At 41.7% G+C, this 21,029-nt stretch overlaps 1 protein-coding gene across 1 annotated transcript; it reads left to right on the plus strand.

The window, feature by feature from the left end:
* Positions 1-204: 204 nt before the first annotated feature.
* On the plus strand, positions 205-5,429 carry LOC121569835 (neuritin-like). Its single transcript, XM_041881063.2, has 3 exons — positions 205-615; positions 3,758-3,902; positions 4,725-5,429. The coding sequence occupies exons 1-3, from the start codon at positions 561-563 to the stop codon at positions 4,951-4,953; spliced, it is 429 nt and encodes a 142-aa protein (XP_041736997.1). The 5' UTR covers positions 205-560; the 3' UTR covers positions 4,954-5,429.
* Positions 5,430-21,029: the final 15,600 nt, after the last annotated feature.

The raw sequence follows: 21,029 nt of genomic DNA on the forward strand, positions 1-21,029 counted from the left end.
TCTTCTTCGTCCATAGTAAACATATGATTAAATATTATAATAAATATAGTACACTACAAACATACAAATCAGAGAAATATTGGCATATTCGTAATTTTTTCTCTGTTGATGGCACAAAGGAAAGGGGCTTATAGAGGTGGTCACTTCTGAGTCCATGGTCTCACCTCTCCAGACACCAGCAGTGTAGTCCTTGGCGCTCACGTGTGCCCTTGACCCAGATATCACCACAGGTCTTTTAATGACTGTAAGGTGTGGGCTAGGAGGAGGAAGGGGGAGTCCGACAGTCCCTTTTACGTCAAGCATGCGATGTGGGCGTGAAGCAGAACGAGAGATGGAGAGAAAGTGAAGAAAAAAAAGAGCCATCACCGCCCTCGCTTTACAAGGGGTGCACCATTTCCCTGCTCTTCGCCACACTGAGTGTAACAGGCAACGGGAGAAAAAGCAAGAGTCTGTGAATGCTGCTGGAAGTTGTTGGCTATGTGTGATGCCCAGACTTCAACATCGTTTTTCCATCCAAGTTTTTAAGATCTGCATACGCCAATGGTTTTACCACACGTAGAATGGGATTAACTTGGTCCGGCAAATATATCTCACTGTTTCTTGCTGTTCAGTTAGGTGAGTAACTCTTTCACGGTCGATTCGTTATTGTTTTATATGTGAGTTAACAGTGAATAGCGAATTGTTAATAATGAAAGCCAAACTATTTGCAGGTCGGCATTTATTGTCATGACTCTTGTACTGGAGGCAGGCAGCTCTGTAGTGGTCACTAGCTGGAAAAGTCACAAAGTCATAAAACCATACTGCTAACCCTAATACCTAACCCTAACCTTAAATTAAGACCAGAAATAAAATGTTTGTTTTCACATATTTTTCTGAATATAGCTAATTTTGACTTTGCAGCTGGCCCATCTAGCGGATATCGCTCAGTTCTGCCTCCAGGGCAAGATTCATAACAATAAATGTCAACCTCCAAACTATTTGTAATCAACTATTCGATCGTTTCTTGCAGGAACAAATCTGTATTTTTAATTGTAATGAAAGCATGAAATCAGTTTATTATCTGGCTATATGCATGAACTAATTTCGTCCGATAATAATAGACACAACAAACCAAAGGCTATGTCAAATTCCACGTTTTTTTCCATTCGTTATAAAGGAACACGATTTGAAACTAAAAATGTATTTTCTTTTTTCAATTATATGAGAATGTACCTGTAATTTCGATTTGAAACGTGTATGGGGCCGTTCGCACAAATAGGCCAGTGTTTCGTTTGCATTGCATAACGCAAACGCTGCCAATGGAAGACTACTGCTCCTCAGAATCCTGTAGTGGCAAGGGATTTATGAATAATTCAGCAGCGGAGCCATTGTGAAAAAAATTACGAAACAGAAATGCTGTGACATGACATGCCTTGTGAATGAACATTTTAACAAAAAGACATGCAGCATCTAAAGGCAACCAAGCTCTTTCAAAATATAAGTGCCTAGCAGGTGCCACGTTTCTTTTTTTCAAACGAAGTGCATTGAGTATAGGTTAGCGATATGATAATTGTCTAATGTAAAATAGGATTTAGATCATTTTTCATTAACGAATATGACTATTAGACTATATTTAGTCTACGAAGATAAAATGTCTTTAAAATAATATTTTATTTGGATGAAAGAGCTTTCTATTCAACAAAATAATGTAGACGACTATAGAGATACAACTTTTTGTTTAAATCTATGGGGCTGTCTGGCCTATTCCATTTGGAGGATATCTTTCAATTATAGCTATGGTGTAATTTTGTCCGGTAAAAATGTAGGCTAGCCATATCCATTTATTGCATCGCTTATTTGAAATGTGGTATCGCTAACACGTAGCATAAGCCTACAAAACGACAAAGTAGTAGGCTATGGATAGTCGTTTTCATCATTTAGATATTAGGTGTTTTGTCTTTGACTGGGTCGTCCGCAGAGTTGGTAATTCAGAGGGTTATTCTTCGTTTATGTGCGGTGTACATTTTCTGCGGGTTGACTCTGCTTTAGCTCTATCTATAGTGTGGGTGTGACTGGTAGTAGCATGCAGGCTACTGTAGCTATATGGCTATCTATTGGAGCTGAAAGCTGAGGTAGCCTATATGACGTATGTGTGATAGAACACGTGTGATAGATCCTGCAATGTCTTCATTTCAAACATTGAGCAGAAATTGTCCTTAAAAGGAAAATGGGATAGAGGGCATAGCCATTTCAAACCTGTTATTGCACGTGTAAAAATCATTAGGATACAACATTTTACAATAGATTTTTCTTACTAAAACGAATTAAAGTAAAGTGACATTAGGTTATGTTATATTATATAAAAAAGTTCTGCATTATAGACTGTATTGGATCGAATGTTAACATCCTATAATTCGAAGGGGCCATGTAAATTACTGTAAATCTTGCCATTTTAAGCATCATATAATTTATGACCATAATGACAATTGCATTTCGAAGTCGAATATAGAGACAGGGTTTGTGCCAAATGAGAGCGGCACACGTTGAAGTGCTATATGGGGGTTACGTGTAATTTTACAATGCAAGTGTGATCATATGATCTCGCGAGTTGCCCCTTTATAAATAATCCCTGCAAAACGCTTTTGCAATCCGGTTGCTCGAGACGCAGTAACATTTATTAATTATTGCCTTCCGAATTTAGTCAATAACTTGACCTTGTCAGAATCTATTACACATTTCCGCATAGCATACTTGGTGACATTGGATTGCTTAAGTTGTAGGCAACAGCTTGATTTGAAAGGGCAGGATGGCAATGACAGTAGCCTCACATTTTTTACAACGATATTTAACGCATAATGCCTGTATTATCAACACATCACCTAAACCTAAATACCTATAACCGAGGTTGTTAGTATTTGTCCCCAATACTAGGCTATCCCAGGCTACACTGATGAATTTAAATGAAACCAGTCCATCGCTGTCGTTCCCTTATTATTTATTGATAAATAGCCTAACTGTGTAGCCTTCATGGTGCATTATTCTGCAACCAATCGACCTGGGACAACATTGTAACAAATGATCAATTGAGCGAATCTTCTGCTTAACGAACCAGAGATGCTTGGTGCGTCCCACCATTGGCAACCTCAAAATTGAGTTCGAGGGGGTCAAACGGGTTGGATTGAAGGCGTGCACGTTTAGCAACAAACCCTGTAATTTTCTCTGTTCAACAAATTATAGACGAACTCCCCCTAATATGGTTTAATAAACAAAGACACAAATATTACTACGATTTACTATAGCGTACCACAAGACCCCACCCCCACACACTCACAAAAGCCATGCAGTGAGAAACACCCCCCCTTTTCTAGCTCGGCGGTGCATTACCTCATCCTCCTTTGTCGCTGTTGCGCACATTTTCTGGGCTGGGATCACCCAATACATTCTCCAAACATAGTGTATGATCAAATGATGTAAAATCAGATGTACAATTGTTGGATATATTAAAACTAGCATTATATTAGGCGAAAATGTTAAGATATTTCTTGACAGTAAGTTATAGGGTTAAGTTTTAAACATGCCCATATAAAACTACCCAAAAGGCTGAATTAAGGAAATACATGAATGAATGGACAAACTGGATCAAATTAAAACGAATCACCATAAAAAGCAACTATTAACTTACCCTGTCATTATAAGACATATGCTATCGAATGTTGGGGGTAAACAAAACATCATTATCCTAAAAAAAGTTAATAAATTCATTTCCCCCCAATTCCAGCTTATCTGCTACAGGCGGTGAGAGCAACAGGGAAATGTGATACAGTATTCAAAGGGTTCTCCAACTGCTTGCTGAAACTCGGGGAGAATATGGCCAACTATCCACAGGAGCTGGACGAGAAGGAAAATCTTCAGACCATCTGCACGTAAGTTGTATTCATAAAAAAAAAAAAAAAAATCTAAAAAGGGGCAGGCGCACTGCACCCCATATACCAAACCGGTTGGTGCCAGATGGCAGGAGAGCCGGCAGCAGGAGCACGTTAATAGGCTAGGCTACTCCCCCTATTCGTAGCTCACTCCTTAATTGCAATGAGATATACTATCGACATGGCGTGCGGTTGAGGGGGGTCAATATCAACAGCCTCGATTAGATTAGATACAGAGTCAGGTTCAGGTTCAGGGGGAGCCACGCGCCAGCGGGTGTCTCAATATGAAGAAGAAGAAAATGGAGCAGTGGCTCCTTTGAAATGTATAGCCTTTGTGTGAATGTAATATTATAGCCACTGTTCTTACTATGTTAATACAACTGTGCATGTGATTGGACGTTAGGGATGTGAGAGAGAGAGAGAGAGAGAGAGAGAGAGAGAGAGAGAGAGAGAGAGAGAGAGAGAGAGAGAGAGAGAGAGAGAGAGAGAGAGAGAGAGAGAGATTGAACGAGGGAGGGGTTGGATAAAATTACGTGACTTTAGGGAATCTTTCTCAGAGTGTGTAGATCACAACCAACGTTTTCGTTTAGCCTACAAGGGAGGTGCTAATACTAGACTATACTATTAGGGCGACTAAAGATTACAATACAAAACTATAATCGAATTATTATGCATTTATTGCTGGAATGATTTTTGGCCATCTAATATTATTACAAAACTCGAATATAGCACAGACAACCAATGAGGAGAGAAAACAAGTTGTCAACAGTAGGCCAATATAATGTAACGCATGTCTTAATTGCTTTTACATTTGATTTGCAGATATTGGGATGACTTCCACTCATGTGCGACCACTGCGCTGGCGGATTGCCAAGAGGGAGCAACAGACCTATGGGAGAAGCTCAAAAAGGAGTCCAGAAACTTGGAGTTCGAAGGAAGCTTGTTTGAACTCTGTGGTGGGGGGAACGGGGCCTCCAAATCCACAGTTCATTTTGGTCTCACCATGCTTCTAACGGCACTTTCAGCCCTAGTGACTTGGCTTGCTTTTTAGCACAAGAAGAAAAAACTACAAAGAAAAAAAGCGACAAAAAAAGAAACAAAGAAGAAAAAAGAAAACGAGTGCTAGCTATCAACACAAAAAATACAAAACAAAAGACGTTTGAATTAATCTACACCCAAATGGATTTATAGGCTACTTCATCCGGGGAAGGCGACCTGATTTTGCAAGAGACATTGGCAGGCCGTCTTCCGGGACTGCTCCACCATATTTGTCTGACCTGGGGTCAACTACATTAAATATTTAGCAGGTGTTGAGTTGAAATTATAATGAAATTATGATGGGTCCTCGCCTGAATACAATCGTGGAATGACATAGTATTAAAGTCGACGATGAATTATTTATATTAGTAGCCTAGGCCTAGACATCCCTGTTATTTCAGGTGATTGCGTTTCAGTCTCCCGAGTGGCGCACTGGTCTAAGGCACTGCATCGCAGTGCTAGCTGTGCCACTAGAGATCCTGGTTCGAATCCAGGCTCTGTCGTAGCCGGCCACGACCGGGAGACCCATGGGGCGGCGCACAATTGGCCCAGCGTCGTCCAGGGTAGGGGAGGGAATGGCCGACAGGGATGTAAAGCATGGCGTAGAGCATGCAACGCCAGGGTTGTGGGTTTGATTCCCACCGGGGGCCAGTATGAAAAATAAAAAGATAATGTAAGTCGCTCTGGATAAGAGTGTCTGCAAAATGTAATTGCGAATTGCAAGCTACTCATACTCTGTAGGGTAATGCGAGGAATGCTTAGCTCAACGAAATCAACGACAGAAAGGCAATTTGGCTCCAGGTCGGTCTACTATATTCACCATTTAGATATTTTATTTACTTTATTTTGCCAAATGTATAATGTCGAGCCAAGTATGAATCGAAAAGGTTGTTTGAGGATCTGATATTTCTACTTTCATATGATGCCTATCACCCCAGAAAAAAATTATATAAAATAGCATAGTAATAAGAATGAAAAAATAGATCTCAGGAATGACTACAGGCATTCAATGGTACGTTTTGATGGTTGGTTATTAAGCAAAAAATTACGGCAATACGATTACTTAAACTTGGCCAATGTAGCGAACGAAAACAGTGTTTAAATAGTGATATGACTGTTGCCATTCTATGTTAGCGCATTACCATCCATTTATGAATAAATATAGGCTACGCCTAGGACTAGGGTATAGCCTACATTAAACCATACATCCCAAAAGAACAGTAGCACGAGAACACTCAGAACGCGAAATCAATAGCTGGATGAAGTGACATTTTGCTAGCTTTTATTGATGTTGCCAAGGCATAGACCCCGTTTCACTGCCTTCAAAAATATGTGTATTATGTTTGTTTGTTTGTTTGTTTGTTTTTGGGGATGTTGCATATAATACCTGACTATTCCAAATCATTTAAGTAAATAAGAGACTATGTATATCAAAGGAATTTTGAAAAAATATATAGAATCTACTTTATCCCAAACAGTTTTAAAAACAGATTGATTATTATACAGGTATATAAAAAATCAGATTGCTAAAATTATGAAGAATATTAAATAAAACAGTTAATGTTTGAAAATAAGTGTGTGGTTATATTCTTAGTTGTGTTCCCAAATGTTAGTTGTGTCCATTCATGGCTTTGAAGCAAACGAGATGATGCAGTCAATCATTTAGCATTCATATACACACAGACACAGACACACACACACACACACACACACACACACACACACACACACACACACACACACACACACACACACACACACACACACACACACACACACACACACACACACACACACACACACACACACACACGGCAGATGCGTTTTGCATTATTAATAAGAAAGAGTCAGCCCTACAACAACCACAGCTTCGAGTATTGATTTGGGGGAGGGGAGAAAGCAGCAGACCAACTATTGCTGTTTGTCTATCTGAGCAAAAACGTAAAATCTCAACGCGACTAGCTAATGTTGCTAGGAAAAATAGAAACATTGAAACAGGCTACAGTATTTCGAATAAAAAAAATACTTCTGTCTCTCTCTGAAAAGCATCCTAATACAATGGGTCCATGGCCGTGCAAAATATTACATGGAATCGAGATTAGGAGTGGCATGCGACAGGCGTTTCGTGGCATAATAATAATAATATGCTTTTATTCAAAGCGACTTACAGTCATGTGTGCATACATTTTTACGTATGGGTGGTCCCGGGGATCGAACCCACTACCCTGGCGTTACAAGCGCCATGCTCTACCAATTGAGCTACAGAGGACCACGGCATGAGCCCTAGTGTTAAAACAACACATTTAGCACGTGATTTTTTAATATTGAGGCCTATATGTTAAAAAGTGGGAAAGCAATATGGTAAAGCAAAAAGGCTAAAACATTTTTAGACGAATATTGCTAACATTAATCAGAATCTCATTTGTATTTCCTGTCCCAAACGGAATACAGATTTGATTTCAAAAGCGTGCTCCTGCATTAATATGGATGAAAGTTTAATGAATGACCATCTCTCTTTCCAAGAAGAGAGATAAGCGTACAAGCTGCCTCTATTTTCTATTTATTTTCTTTAAATCGTTGTATATTTGAGCAAAAGGATGACATTGCATACAGCGTTTGTAGGGTTGATTTTCTTATGGGTAGGGCCTATAACTATAAGCCTATTACGTCATACTTTATCTTTCTCGAAATAGTATAGCCTACTTTATTCCTTCTCCATATTTTCTACAGAATAATAACCTAATAACAAAACCACAAGCTCTAACAGAAACATTTGAGCGGCTGTTATCGCCTCGGCGAGATATCCCCCTGAAATCCTCCTTAAAATGCATTCTACTCCGGATGTTCTCCCTAGTTCTATTCACCGAAGCACCGCCTGTTATAGCCTATACTGTTGCCTATAAAGAGACATATGTTGTGAAATGTCCTATGAGTAGTAGCCTAACATGACTATATAATGACGAAACCCCTATATCAGTATAAAAAAGAAAGAATAATCACAATTAGAATACTACATGAAAATAGCTTAATATCAGTATAAAAAAAGAAAGAATAATCACAATTAGAATACTACATGAAAATAGCTTAATATCTTATGAGTTGAAGAATTGAAGCAGGCTAGGTCACCATGGCAGGTTTTCGTTTTTAAAGTTTAGCAGCTTGACAGAAAATTCGACTATATAGAGCTTGTTCTTGATTCAAACTACTGTTGACTGATAAAAAACAAACAAATATTCACATTTGATTATCTTACATGGCATATGCTATCTACATACACTATATATACAAAAGTATGTGGACCCCTTCAAATTAGTGGATTCGGCTATTTCAGCCACACCTGTTGCTGACAGGTGTATAAAATCGAGCACACCGCCATGCAATCTCCATAGACAAACATTGGCAGTAGAATGGCCTTACTGATGAGCTCAGTGACTTTAAATGTGGCACCGTCAGAGGATGCCACCTTTCCAACAAGTCAGTTCATTAAATTTCCGCCCTGCTAGAGCTGCCCTGGTCAACTGTAAGTGCTTTTATTGTGAAGTGGAAACGTCTAGGAGCAACAACGTCTCAGACACGAAGTCGTAGGCCACACAAGCTCACAGAACAGGATGCCAAGTGCTGAAGCGCGTAGCACGTAAAAAGAGTCTGTCTTCGGTTGCAACATTCACTACCAAGTTCCAAACTGCCTCTGGAAGCAACGTCAGCACAATAACTGTTTGTCGGGAGCTTCATAAAATGTGTTTCCATGGCCGAGCAGCCTAAGATCACCATGCGCAATGCCAAACGTCGGCTGGAGTGGTGTAAAGCTCACTGCCATTGGACTCTGGAGCAGTGGAATCGCGTTCTCTGGAGTGATGAATCATACTTCATCATCTGGCAGTCCGACGGACTAATCTGGGTTTGGCGGATGCCAGGAGAACGCTACGTGCCAGAATGTATAGTACCAACTGTAAAGTTTGGTGGAGGAGGAATAATGGTCTGGGGCTGTTTTTCATGGTTCAGACTCCTTAGTTCCAGTGAAGGGAAATCTTAACACTACAGCATATAATGACATTCGAGACGATTCTGTGCTTCCAACTTTGTGGCAACAGTTTAAAGAAGGCCCTTTCCTGTTTCAGCATGACAATGCCCCCATGCACAAAGCGAGGTCCGTACAGAAATGGTTTGTCGAGATCGGTGTGGAAGAACTTGACTGGCCTGCACAGAGACCTGACCTCAATCCCATCGAACACCTTTGGGATGAATTGGGACGCCGACTGCGAGCCAGGCCTAATCGCCCAATATCAGTGCTCGACCTCACTAATGCTCTTGTGGCTGAATGGAAGCAAGTCCCTGCAGCAATGTTCCAACATCTAGTGGAAAACCTTCCCAGAAGAGTGGAGGCTGTTATAGCAGCAAAGGGGGGACCAACTCCATATTAATACCCATGATTTTGGAATGATATGTCCGACGAGCAGGTGTCCACATACCTTTGGTCATGTAGTGTATATCAGAATTAGCCTGTATAGGCCTATACGATTTTATGAAAGCATAGGCCTATACTTCTCTAATGCATGTTTCTATTCACATTAATGCTAAGTAATTTTGTCTCTTTGGCTTTTTTATATTTGTCTGTGAACCATGTGTAATCAGAATACCAAGTAACCTATCCCTATTTGAACCATGTGAATTAATGCAAAAGAAACTCAAGATACTCAAGATAGATAGAAAAATGTCTATAAATACCCAAAAAAGATAAAGAATAAGCTATTTATGTTTTCCAAAGATATAGTTCAACAAGATCAGAATATAATGCAGACTGAGGAATTTTGAAGAGCAAGAGGACGAATACCTCTTTTGGTCACTTCAGCAAACAATGACATATTTCAAGTCGGTGTTGGCAGACTGCCAATGTACCTATGCCTGTGCCAGTCTCAATAAGATTCTGCCTCACCTTTCAAGGCCTCCTCTTACAAAGAGAGCCGTCTCACTGTATCAAGGTAGGGTATTGAGGTCAAATTGGCCTTAGGTTCTTGCTTCAGCAATTAACTATTTACCACGAGTTGCATTGATGTACCCAGTAGACGCTTCCTGTAGTAGTTTCACTGAAGAATATCTGATCTTTGTTTGAACTTGGTAGATAAGTATGGCAGGTTGTAGCAGCCGAAGTATTGAACATGGGAGAGGATGTGGTCAAAAGCCCTGCCTTCCGTTTAGTACCTGTAGTCTTTCAGGACCGTGGACAGCTCTTAACCTCCCAGCCCTGCTGTTCATTCAGCACCATGTACATGTAGGTCTAAGCCATAGAGATAGATAGAGGACACATCTTTATATCTGTGCCATTATAGCGTCTGTGACAGCATGGGCAGCACCATTGAGGCTACAAGCCATAGGAATCCCCACCCAGTTGACAACATTGACTACTTTAAAATAGCAAAAGCATGGTGGAAGCCCTCAATGGCGCTGACCTGCTAAAACAGCCTTTTGGCCACTAGAGGCTTCTATCATTCTCTATTGTCTAAGCCAGTCAGTCAGTGAGTCAGGACCATGGAGAGCTCCTACATTAGCTAGCCAGGGCTGCGCTCAGTACATAAAAACATTATAGAATGTTCAATCAATTGAACTGAAACGGTGCTGTACTGAACGACCAGTTGACAAACAGGGAGGGGTTGGGTTGTGGGTTCAAAATGCACCAATGCCCTGTAAATACGTCACTCATTGCTTCAAGCCACACCCCAGCACACCCACCGAATGGAGCAAACGTATCTCAATGTATGTTCAAGAACGTACAAGAATGTTTTGACAAAACGTGTCTTTCAATACAAACCGTTCCACAACATAGCAAACATTCAAGCAAAATGAACGCACCTCAGTCCTCAGGGGCCGGAGTGATGTCACACTTTTCCCCTATCCCTAGATTAAGCTAATTGCATTCTAAACAGAAGATCCTGATAAGTTGATTATTGGAGTCAGGTGTGTTAGTTTCCCATCCTTGAGCTAGACAGTTCCTAGCCTTACTTGCCAAGCTTAGTGCAGAGCAAAGACTACAGCTCAATCTGAGCTCACAACACCGTCACTCTCCTGCAGTAGATTAGTCAATAATAGGCCTGATAGAGAATGCAAGAGTCCTCACAGTAGACACTTATCCCTAAAATCAACAATGGCATGAGAACCTCCACTAAGTTTGGTCTTTGCTCAGAAAGGTATCCCAATACGCTTTTCCAAAACAGTAGAATCATCATAAAAAAATATGACATTTAGATATAGTTTTTCAAAATACACAGTTGTCTGTTCTTAGAAAAGCTTTAGGCTTTTATACATCCTCCCGGCAATGATATTGCACAATCATAGGTTACACAAACATACAGTAGCTGTACAACCTATGTAAAAAACATTTTTGGGTTTGGGCCATAAAATAGCTTGGCATCATTGCAAAAATGAACTGGTGAAATCCTTTGGAGATCCTTGCAGAGCTAACAGAAGAGGACATTGACATTACAGCAGAAACTGGGGGCAGTGAAGTACTGGTAATCCGTGACTTAACATAAATTGATAGGTGTCAGCAACCGTCTGTCACATAGCTTTCACCAATCCAGCCATGGCAGATCAGTGAATTCCTCCAGGAAGAGAGGAAGAAAGGACCTTCGAACAGGGCCTGTTTCTTCTGGAATGCACCCCTTTCAAAGAACAAAGGGAAATGTCACTCACAAGAGAGAAAAAGCCTTCCTTTACAAACCTGCCAGTTCTGCCCATTGACTCTTACCAGAGAAGCCATAACTGCCATTAATCATAGGGCCAGGACGATACCGGTATCGCGATACTCGTTAGTATAGTGGCAAGGAAACAAAACACGAAGCGGATTTAACTTCTTTAGGACCCATCAATATGTCATTTTATCAGCAAGCTCTCTCAGTGCTTTCCACCATTTCACAATTAAAGACAGTCTAGTTTAGTTGCTATTTTTTTACATCACATTTTGATTTGAATATTGGCTGTATGTTTCGTATATATAATATGAATATATTTATTAACTCATGAAATCACACAAATCCTTAGTTTCATGTAGATTAATATATATATATTCTCAAGGGTGTGGGGAGGTGTGCAATGAGGTAATTTATGGACAATATTCCTGTCCATTTTGGGGAACCCTTTTTGCACCCCCAGAGGCAAAATATCTGTATTGCCTCTTTAACATGTTGTCATCATAGTATATTTTACATAACTACAATTGTTTATAAAGAGCATAAACACCCAAATAAATAGAAACACCCAACTGCATTTGCCATCCACAGTCATAACAGATGACTCCAAATATCATGGCTGACTCAAGATGTGCTCGTCACATCCATCCGGTGACTAACCTTCTCTGGCCAATCTTAATTGGATAAGGAATTCTCCCCATGTCCTGCCTGCTTGTCCTGAAAAGGTGAGTGTTTCGGAGATGATGTGGGTAGAATCCATAACTATCCGGGGCCTCAGCAGGGAGGCAACCCAGGACCAAACTAGACTTTAGCCCACTTTTCCATTTTGTTCACATTCCTTTATCAGGTTGAGAAACTCCAACCTGAAATAAGGGACGTGTTCATCCAGCACCAAACTGAGGGAAATGGACTGAAATCAGAAGGGACTACCTGCACTTGTTCAATAAGAAACGCTCATTTTTGTTTTCCATTGCAAAACATTTCAAAACGTTTTCTGTTATGTGCCCTAATAAACATGCGCCACGCAGGAATATACCTCCACAGCAAGACACGTCCCCTCAGTAAATTGCCAATGAGATTGTATTAAAAAATAAGCCAGCGTCATGGGGTTCTCTGCCAGTGAAAAATTACTTTGCAGGACATTTTGACCTATTGAACATCAGTGGGGAGGCTCGTCGACGATTTTGGAGAGCGGGCAAGTGCACCGCGGTGGGCTTGATTAATGCTGAGCTCCCTCCCACTTCAAATATTTCCCAGAGTCATTAAGAATTGCACTTGTTAAAAGTGGAGTTTTCTGTCGACAATGAAACTTTCCCTCTCTCTGCCTACTACTAATTGACGAGGTCAATTCCACTTGTCTACAAGGATTCACTCAGGAGTCTAAAGATGTCTTTCCAGTATACTGAGTAAAGAAACACCTCTGGCATCTAAATTACTTCCTTGGCGTGTTAACCCTGCAGTGACCGATGTCTTTGTAATGTCTAATTGTTGCTGAAGTAATTGTTAGATCATAACGTATCAATCTCAGACTCAAACTACTTTGAAAGGAGAACAAGGGGTTGTCAAAAATATCACAAATTAACATGATTACAATAATGCACAGTCATAGATTTACAGAGATTTTCGAGTATGTGTGCTTAAAGGGATAGTTCACCCAAATTACAAAATGACATATTGGTTTCCTTAACCTGTAAGCAGTCTATGGACTAAATGCTCATGTCTGTCCCATGACTTGAATGGGATTTGTGCTACAAATGCGAAAATGTTAGCATGTGAAAACGCTGCCAGGGAAACTAAACCAAAGCATGAATTGCTGTCATTCCTTGTCCATAGACTGCTTACAGGGTAAGGCAACCAATCCCACTGGGCACACACTGGATGAATCAACGTTGTTTCCATGTCATTTCAATGAAATTATATTGAACCAACTTGGAATAGATGTTGAATTGATGTCTGTGCCCAGTGGGATGTGTCATTTTGTAATTTGGGTGAACTGTCCCTTTAAAGTCTACAAGATAAGTTGTATTGTCAAATGTAAGTGTAGGACATTACAACGCAATGTATTATATTGACTCCAACCACATCCAAAATCTGGCAACTGTGATTATGTATGTGATTTTGCAATGATCAAGACATTGTCAACTCATCCTCTCAAGTTAACTGTGGGTAACTTTTGTGAGATAATTAAGTGTAGAATCATTCTACAAGTTCCATTCCCCTGAGGTCAGTTTCATTGTTTACATAATTTCCCCCCTCAGACACTGGCTCTCTCTCATCTAGAGGAAAAGCACTTTGTCATAATCGTCTCGATTGAGAGAGATGGGAAGAGAGAGAAAGCGTGAGAGAGAGATGAAAAGAGAGAGAGAGGGGAAGAGAGAAAGAAAGCGAGAGGGAATGAAAGAGATAGATGGTGAGAGAGAGAAGATTGACAGAAAGAGAGTGAGAGATAAATAGATAAAGAGAGATTAATAGATACCAAGAGGAAAAATGAGAAGCAAGACGAGAACACAAGAGAGAGAGAAGAGAGAGGAAGAAGCAGAGAAAGAGAGAGGTAGAGGGAGGGAAGCAGCACTAATTGCCTGGGCTCTGGGGGTGCCCGGCGTCTGAAGCTGCGTGGTGACATTAAAATTGATTTCTTCTCTCCTGCGCAGCTGCCACGGATCACCTGCACCCTAGGAGATAAATCACAGTCACGCCACAGCCTCGGCGCTGCTGGCCAGGAGGACAGGAGAGGGAGCAGGGGGACAGGAGGTCAGCACTGCAGCCCTCAGCAGCTATGCATGCAGGGATGCAGTGTGTGCGTGTGTGTGTGTGTGTGTGTGTGTGTGTGTGTGTGTGTGTGTGTGTGTGTGTGTGTGTGAGTGAGTGAGTGAGTGAGTGAGTGTCTATGTGTGTGTGTCTGTATAATAGAGTGTGAGTGTGTATGTTGTATTTGTGTGTCAAAAGGATATCTATAATGCAAGTCTGTGGCATGGGCAGCTATCAAGGATGTGTTTCTTGCTTGTACAGTAGAGGGGTTGACATGACATGGATAGACCACAAGTGCTCCCTTTAAACCACTACAACTTTCTAATTCCCTCACTGTAAACTGTAAACCAGAACCCTACTCTGGGCACGATCAGTGGGCCTTTCTACAATAATATCCCCTTCCAACTTTATAGGAACTTTGTATGGCACTAAGGCTGCTAGCCTGCTACCTTTACACCTATTTTCCTCAATCTCTCCATCTTCTCTCTCTCTTTCTCACTCACATCATTCTAAAGGGGATAACAAGGTGTGGGGAGGTTTTCTCACGTCTGTTGCATCTGATCAAGGATTCCTCAGCTGTGCACCCTAGTAAAACGTCTTCATCAGTATCTGTCAGAAGAGAGCTTTGCTGCGAATCCAGACCTATTCAGATGCTCAAGGCAGAACACGCTGCTGTGTGAAGTGAGATGCTGCTTTCTTCTAAAAATACCTGCCCTGAATTTGCTAAACTCACACCCAGGAAGCCACCCGCGGGACCACCGAACCACAAACCCACTCCGAGCACGTGGTCGGCGTTCCTCGTTTTTATGTGGTGGTGCGCTCTAATATTTTATTATTTGGTGGTACATGACTTCAAGGAACCAGAAGAGTTCTCTTGTGATCAATTCCCTCAGAGAGGGAGATGAGAGGGTGTGTGAGGGAAGAACACTGATAATTACTCACAGTATTGTTTCTGTAGGCTACTGAAGAATTCATAAAAGCATTCCTTTCTATTCCAACTGTCAGTCTATTTGGACCCCTCTATAGTTGAAGTCGGAAGTTTACATACACCTTAGCCAAATACATTTAAACTCAGTTTTTTACAATTCCAGACATTTAATCCTAGTAAAGATTCCCTGTTTTAGGTCAGTTAGGATCACCACTTTATTTTAAGTGTGTGAAATGTCAGAATAATAGTAGAGAGAATGATTTATTTCAGCTTTTATTTCTTTCATCACATTCCCAGTGGGTCAGAAGTTTACATAGACTCAGTTAGTTATTTGGTAGTATTACCTTTAAATTGTTTAACTTGGGTCAAACGTTTCGGGTAGCCTTCCACAAGCTTCGTACAATAAGTTGGGTGAATTTTGGCCCATTCCTCCTGACAGAGCTGGTGAAACTGAGTCAGGTTTGTAGGCCTCCTTGCTCGCCGCTTTTTCAGTTCTGCCCACAAATGTTCTATAGGATTGAGGTCAGGGCTTTGTGATGGCCACTCTAATACCTTAACTTTGTTGTACTTAAGCCATTTTGCCACAACTTTGTTTAATAATGGCGCCGGAGAAGATGGCTGCCGTTTTACAGCCCTCTAACCAATTGTAGTATTATGTGTGTTTTTCCGCGTTATTTGTAATTTATTTTGTACATAATGTTTCTGCCATCGTCTCTTATAACCAAAAAGAGCTTCTGGATATCAGGACAGCGATTACTCACCTCGTATTGGACGAAGATTTTTTCTTCAACAAGGCCCAAATCCCCGTCATTCGCATGAGGAAGAGACAGAGATATCGTGGACGTAGGTCGGGGTGCCTTGTAAGGATCCGACGGCGAGCGAGTAAACTGCCGCTCCCATCAATCCTATTAGCCAATCTTCAATCATTGGAGAATAAATTGGATGACCTAAGATTACGGTTATCCTACCAACGGGAAATTAAAAACGGTAATATCTTATGTTTCACCGAGTCGTGGCTGAACGACGACATGGACAACATACAGCTAGCGGGCTATACGCTACATCGGCAGGATAGAACGGCTGACTCCGGTAAGACAAGGGGTGGCGGTCTGTGTATATTTGTTAACAACAGCTGGTGCACAAAATCAAATACTAAGGAAGTCTCGAGGTTTTGCTCGCCTGAGGTAGAGTATCTTATGATAAGCTGTAGACCACACTATTTACCAAGAGAGTTTTCATCTATATTTTTCATAGCTGTCTATTTACCACCACAAACCAATGCTGGCATTAAGATTGCACTGAATGAGCTGTATAAGGCCATAAGTCAACAGGAAAACGCTCATCCAGAGGCAGCGCTCCTAGTGGCCGGGGACTTTAATGAAGGGAAACTTAAATTCGTTCTACCTAATTTCTACCAGCATGTTAAATGTGCAACCAGAGGAAAAAAAACTCTAGACCACCTTTACTCCACACACAGAGACGCATACAAAGCTCTCCCTCGCCCTCCATTTGGCAAATCTGACCATAACTCTATCCTCCTGATTCCTGCTTATAAGCAAAAACTAAAGCAGGAAGAACCAGTGACTCGGTTAATAAAAAAGTAGTCAGATGACGCAGATGCTAAGCTACAGGACTGTTTTGCTAGCACAGACTGGAACATGTTCCGGGATTCTTCAGATAGCATTGAGGAGTACACCACATCAGTCACTGGCTTCATCAATAAGTGCATCGATGATGTCGTCCCCCACAGTGACCGTACGTACATACCCCCAACCAGAAGCCATGGATTACAGGAAACATCCGCACTGAGCTAAAGGGTAGAGCTGCCGCTTTCAAGGAGCGGGACTCTAACCCGGACGCTTATAAGAAATCCCGCTATGCCCTCCGACGAACCATCAAACAGGCAAAGAGTCAATACAGGACTAAGATTGAATCGTACTACACCGGCTCTGACGCTCGTGTGGCAGGGCTTGAAAACTATTACAGACTACAAAGGGAAGCACAGCCGCGAGCTGCCCAGTGACACAAGACTTCCAGACGAGCTAAACCACTTCTATGCTCGCTTCGAGGCAAGCAACACTGAAGCATGCATGAGAGCACCAGCTGTTCCGGATGACTATGTGATCACGCTCTCCGTAGCCGATGTGAGTAAGACTTTTAAGCAGGTCAACATTCACAAGGCCGCAGGGCCAGACAGATTACCAGGACGTGTACTCAGAGCATGTGCTGACCAACTGGCAAGTGTCTTAACTGACATTTTCAACAGGTCCCTGACTGAGTCTGTAATACCAAAATGTTTCAAGCAGACCACCATAGTCCACGTGCCCAAGGACTCTAAGATAACCTGCCTAAATGACTACCGACCCGTAGCACTGACGTATGTAGCCATGAAGTGCTTTGAAAGACTGGTCATGGCTCACATCAACACCATTATCCCAGAAACCCTAGACCCACTCCAATTTGCATACCGCCCCAACAGATCCACAGATGATGCAATCTCTATTGCACTCCACACTGCCCTTTCCCACCTGGACAAGAGGAACACCTACGTGAGAATGCTATTCATTGACGACAGCTCAGCATTCAACACCATAGGGCCCTCAAAGCTCATCACTAAGCTAAGGATCCTGGGACTAAACACCTCCCTCTGCAACTGGATCCTGGACTTCCTGACGGGCCGCCCCCAGGTGGTAAGGGTAGGTAACAACACATCTGCCACACTGATCCTCAACACCGGGGCCCCTCAGGGGTGCGTGCTCAGTTCCCTCCTGTACTCCCTGTTCACCCATGACTGCATGGCCAGGCACGACTCCAACACCATCATTAAGTTTGCCGACGACACAACAGTGGTAGGCCTGATCACCGACAACGATGAGACAGCCTATAGGGAGGAGGTCAGAGACCTGGCCGTGTGGTGCCAGGATAACAACCTCTCCCTCAACGTGACCAAGACAAAGGAGATGATTGTGGACTACAGGAAAAAAAGAGGACTGAGCACGCCCCCATTCTCATCGACGCGGCTGTAGTGGAACAGGTTGAGAGCTTCAAGTTCCTTGGTGTCCACATCACCAACGAACTATCATGGTCCAAACACACCAAGACAGTCGTGAAGAGGGCACGACAAAGCCTATTCCCCCTCAGGAGACTGAAAAGATTTGGCATGGGTCCTCAGATCCTCAAAAAATTCTACAGCTGCACCATCGAGAGCATCCTGACTGGTTGCATCACCGCCTGGTATGGCAACTGCTTGGCCTCCGACCGCAAGGCACTACAGAGGGTAGTGCGTACGGCCCAGTACATCACTGGGGCCAAGCTTCCTGCCATCCAGGACCTCTATACCAGGCGGTGTCAGAGGAAGGCCCTCAAAATTGTCAAAGACTCCAGCCACCCTAGTCATAGACTGTTCTCTCTGCTACCGCACGGCAAGCGGTACCGGAGTGCCAAGTCTAGGTCCAAAAGACTTCTCAACAGCTTCTACCCCCAAGCCATAAGACTCCTGAACAGCTAATCATGGCTACCCAGACTATTTGCACTGCGCCCCCACCCCATCTTTTTACGCTGCTGCTACTCTGTTAATTATTTATGCATAGTCACTTTAAGTCTACCCACATGTACATATTACTTCAACTACCTCAACTAGCCGGTGCCCCCGCACATTGACTCTGCACCGGTACCCCCCTGTACATATAGCCTCCCTACTGTTATTTTATTTTACTCCTGCTCTTTTTTTCTCAACACTTTTTTGTTGTTGTTTTATTTTACTTTTTTATTAAAAATAAATGCACTGTTGGTTAAGGGCTGTAAGTAAGCATTTCACTGTAATGTCTGCACCTGTTGTATTCGGCGCATGTGGCCAATAAAATTTGATTTGATTTGATTTGGAAGTATGGTTTGGGTCATTGTTCATTTGGAAGACCCATTTGCGACCAAGCTTTAACTTCCTGACTGATGTCTTGAAATGTTGCTTCAATATATCCACATCATTTTCCTTCCTCATGATGCCATCTATTTTGTGAAGTGCACCATCCCTCCTGCAGCAAAGCACCCCCACAGCATGATGCTGCCACCCCCGTGCTTCACGGTTGGGATGGTGTTCTTCGGCTTGCAAGCTGCCACATCTTTCCTCCAAACATAACGATGGTCATTATAGCCAAACAGTTCTATTTTTGTTTCATCAGACCAGAGGACATTTCTCCAAAGAGTACGATCTTTGTCCCCATGTGCAGTTGCAAACCATAGTCTGGCTTTTTTTATGGCGGTTTTGGAGCAGTGCTTCTTCCTTGCAGAGAGGCCTTTCAGGTTATGTCGATATAGGACTTGTTTTACTGTGGATATAGATACTTTTGTTCTGGGATTGATTTGCACTTTTCACACCAAAGTACATTCATCTCTAGGAGACAGAACACGTCTCCTTCCTGAGCGGTATGACGGCTGCGTGGTCTCATGGTGTTTATACTTGCATACTATTGTTTGTACAGATGAACGTGGTACCTTCAGGTGTTTGGAAATTGCTCGCAAGGATGAACCAGACTTACTGAGGTGTACAATTATTTATCTGAGGTCTTGGCTGATTTCTTTTGATTTTCCCATGATGTCAAGCAAAGAGGCACTGAGTTTGAAGGTAGGCCTTGAAATACATCCACAGGTACACCTCCAATTGACTCAAATTATGTCAATTAGCCTATCAGAAGCTTCTAAAGCCATGACATCATTTTCTGGAATTTTCCAAGCAGTTTAAAGTTACAGTCAACTTAGTGTATGTAAACTTCTGACCCACTGGAATTGTGATACAGTGAATTATAAGTGAAATAATCTGTCTGTAAACAATTGTTGGAAAAATTACTTGTGTCATGCACAAAGTAGATGTCCTAACCGACTTACCAAAACTATAATTTGTTAACAAGAAATTTGTGGAGTGGTTGAAAAACGGGTTTTAATGCCTCCAACCTAAGTGTATGTAAACTTCCGACTTCAACTGTAGATATCAATGTCAATTGGCTGGTGTGAACTCTGCAAGATATAGGTTGATGACATCCAATATGCAGCAAGGATAAATTAAATCAGTGTATAGCCATGATATTCACAATACATTGCAATGAAATATGAAAAGGTACAACCTGGTCTCATAGCATTTTTTATTATTCTGTACGTAAATCAAAGACACTCCATTTAGTATAATATGTTACGTATTAATTTGTGGATGTCCATAACCCAATTGATATGACATGTTATGAATTACAATTCATATTATATGTTACGAATTTGAAAAAATGTCGATATGTTACGAATTTGAAAAACATACAATATGTTACCATTTTGCAAAACGTATGATATGTTATGAATTCTAGCTAGGTGGCAAATGTTAGCTAGCTCGCTAACGTTAGCTAGGGGTTAGGGTTAGAGGTTAGGGGTTAGGATTAAGGTTATGGTTAGGGGAAGGGTTAATGTTAGTGTTAGGGGAAGGGTTAGATAACATGCTAAGTAGTTGCAAAGTAGCTAAAAAGTAGTAAGTAGTTAAAAAGTTTCTAATGAACTAAAATGCTAATGTTGTCCATGATGAGATTTGAACTCGCAACCTTTGAGTTGCTAGATATCCTCCCCAACCAACCACCCTCCTTTCGTTTTTGCCTTAAGTAACCATCTGTCTTATGTAACCATACCAAATGTAACATATGATACTACATGTTTTATTTTAGTAATTTTATTTAACCTTTATTTAACTAGGCAAGT

Source organism: Coregonus clupeaformis, chromosome 7 (assembly GCF_020615455.1).
Source record: "Coregonus clupeaformis isolate EN_2021a chromosome 7, ASM2061545v1, whole genome shotgun sequence".
NCBI classification, from domain to species: domain Eukaryota; kingdom Metazoa; phylum Chordata; class Actinopteri; order Salmoniformes; family Salmonidae; genus Coregonus; species Coregonus clupeaformis.

Coding starts and splice junctions, on each gene's coding strand:
- LOC121569835 (XM_041881063.2), top strand. CDS start 561: ATGGGATTAACTTGGTCCGGCAAATATATCTCACTGTTTCTTGCTGTT. Junction 616..3,757: donor GTTTCTTGCTGTTCAGTTAG/GTGAGTAACTCT, acceptor CCCCAATTCCAG/CTTATCTGCTACAGGCGGTG. Junction 3,903..4,724: donor AATCTTCAGACCATCTGCAC/GTAAGTTGTATT, acceptor TTTGATTTGCAG/ATATTGGGATGACTTCCACT.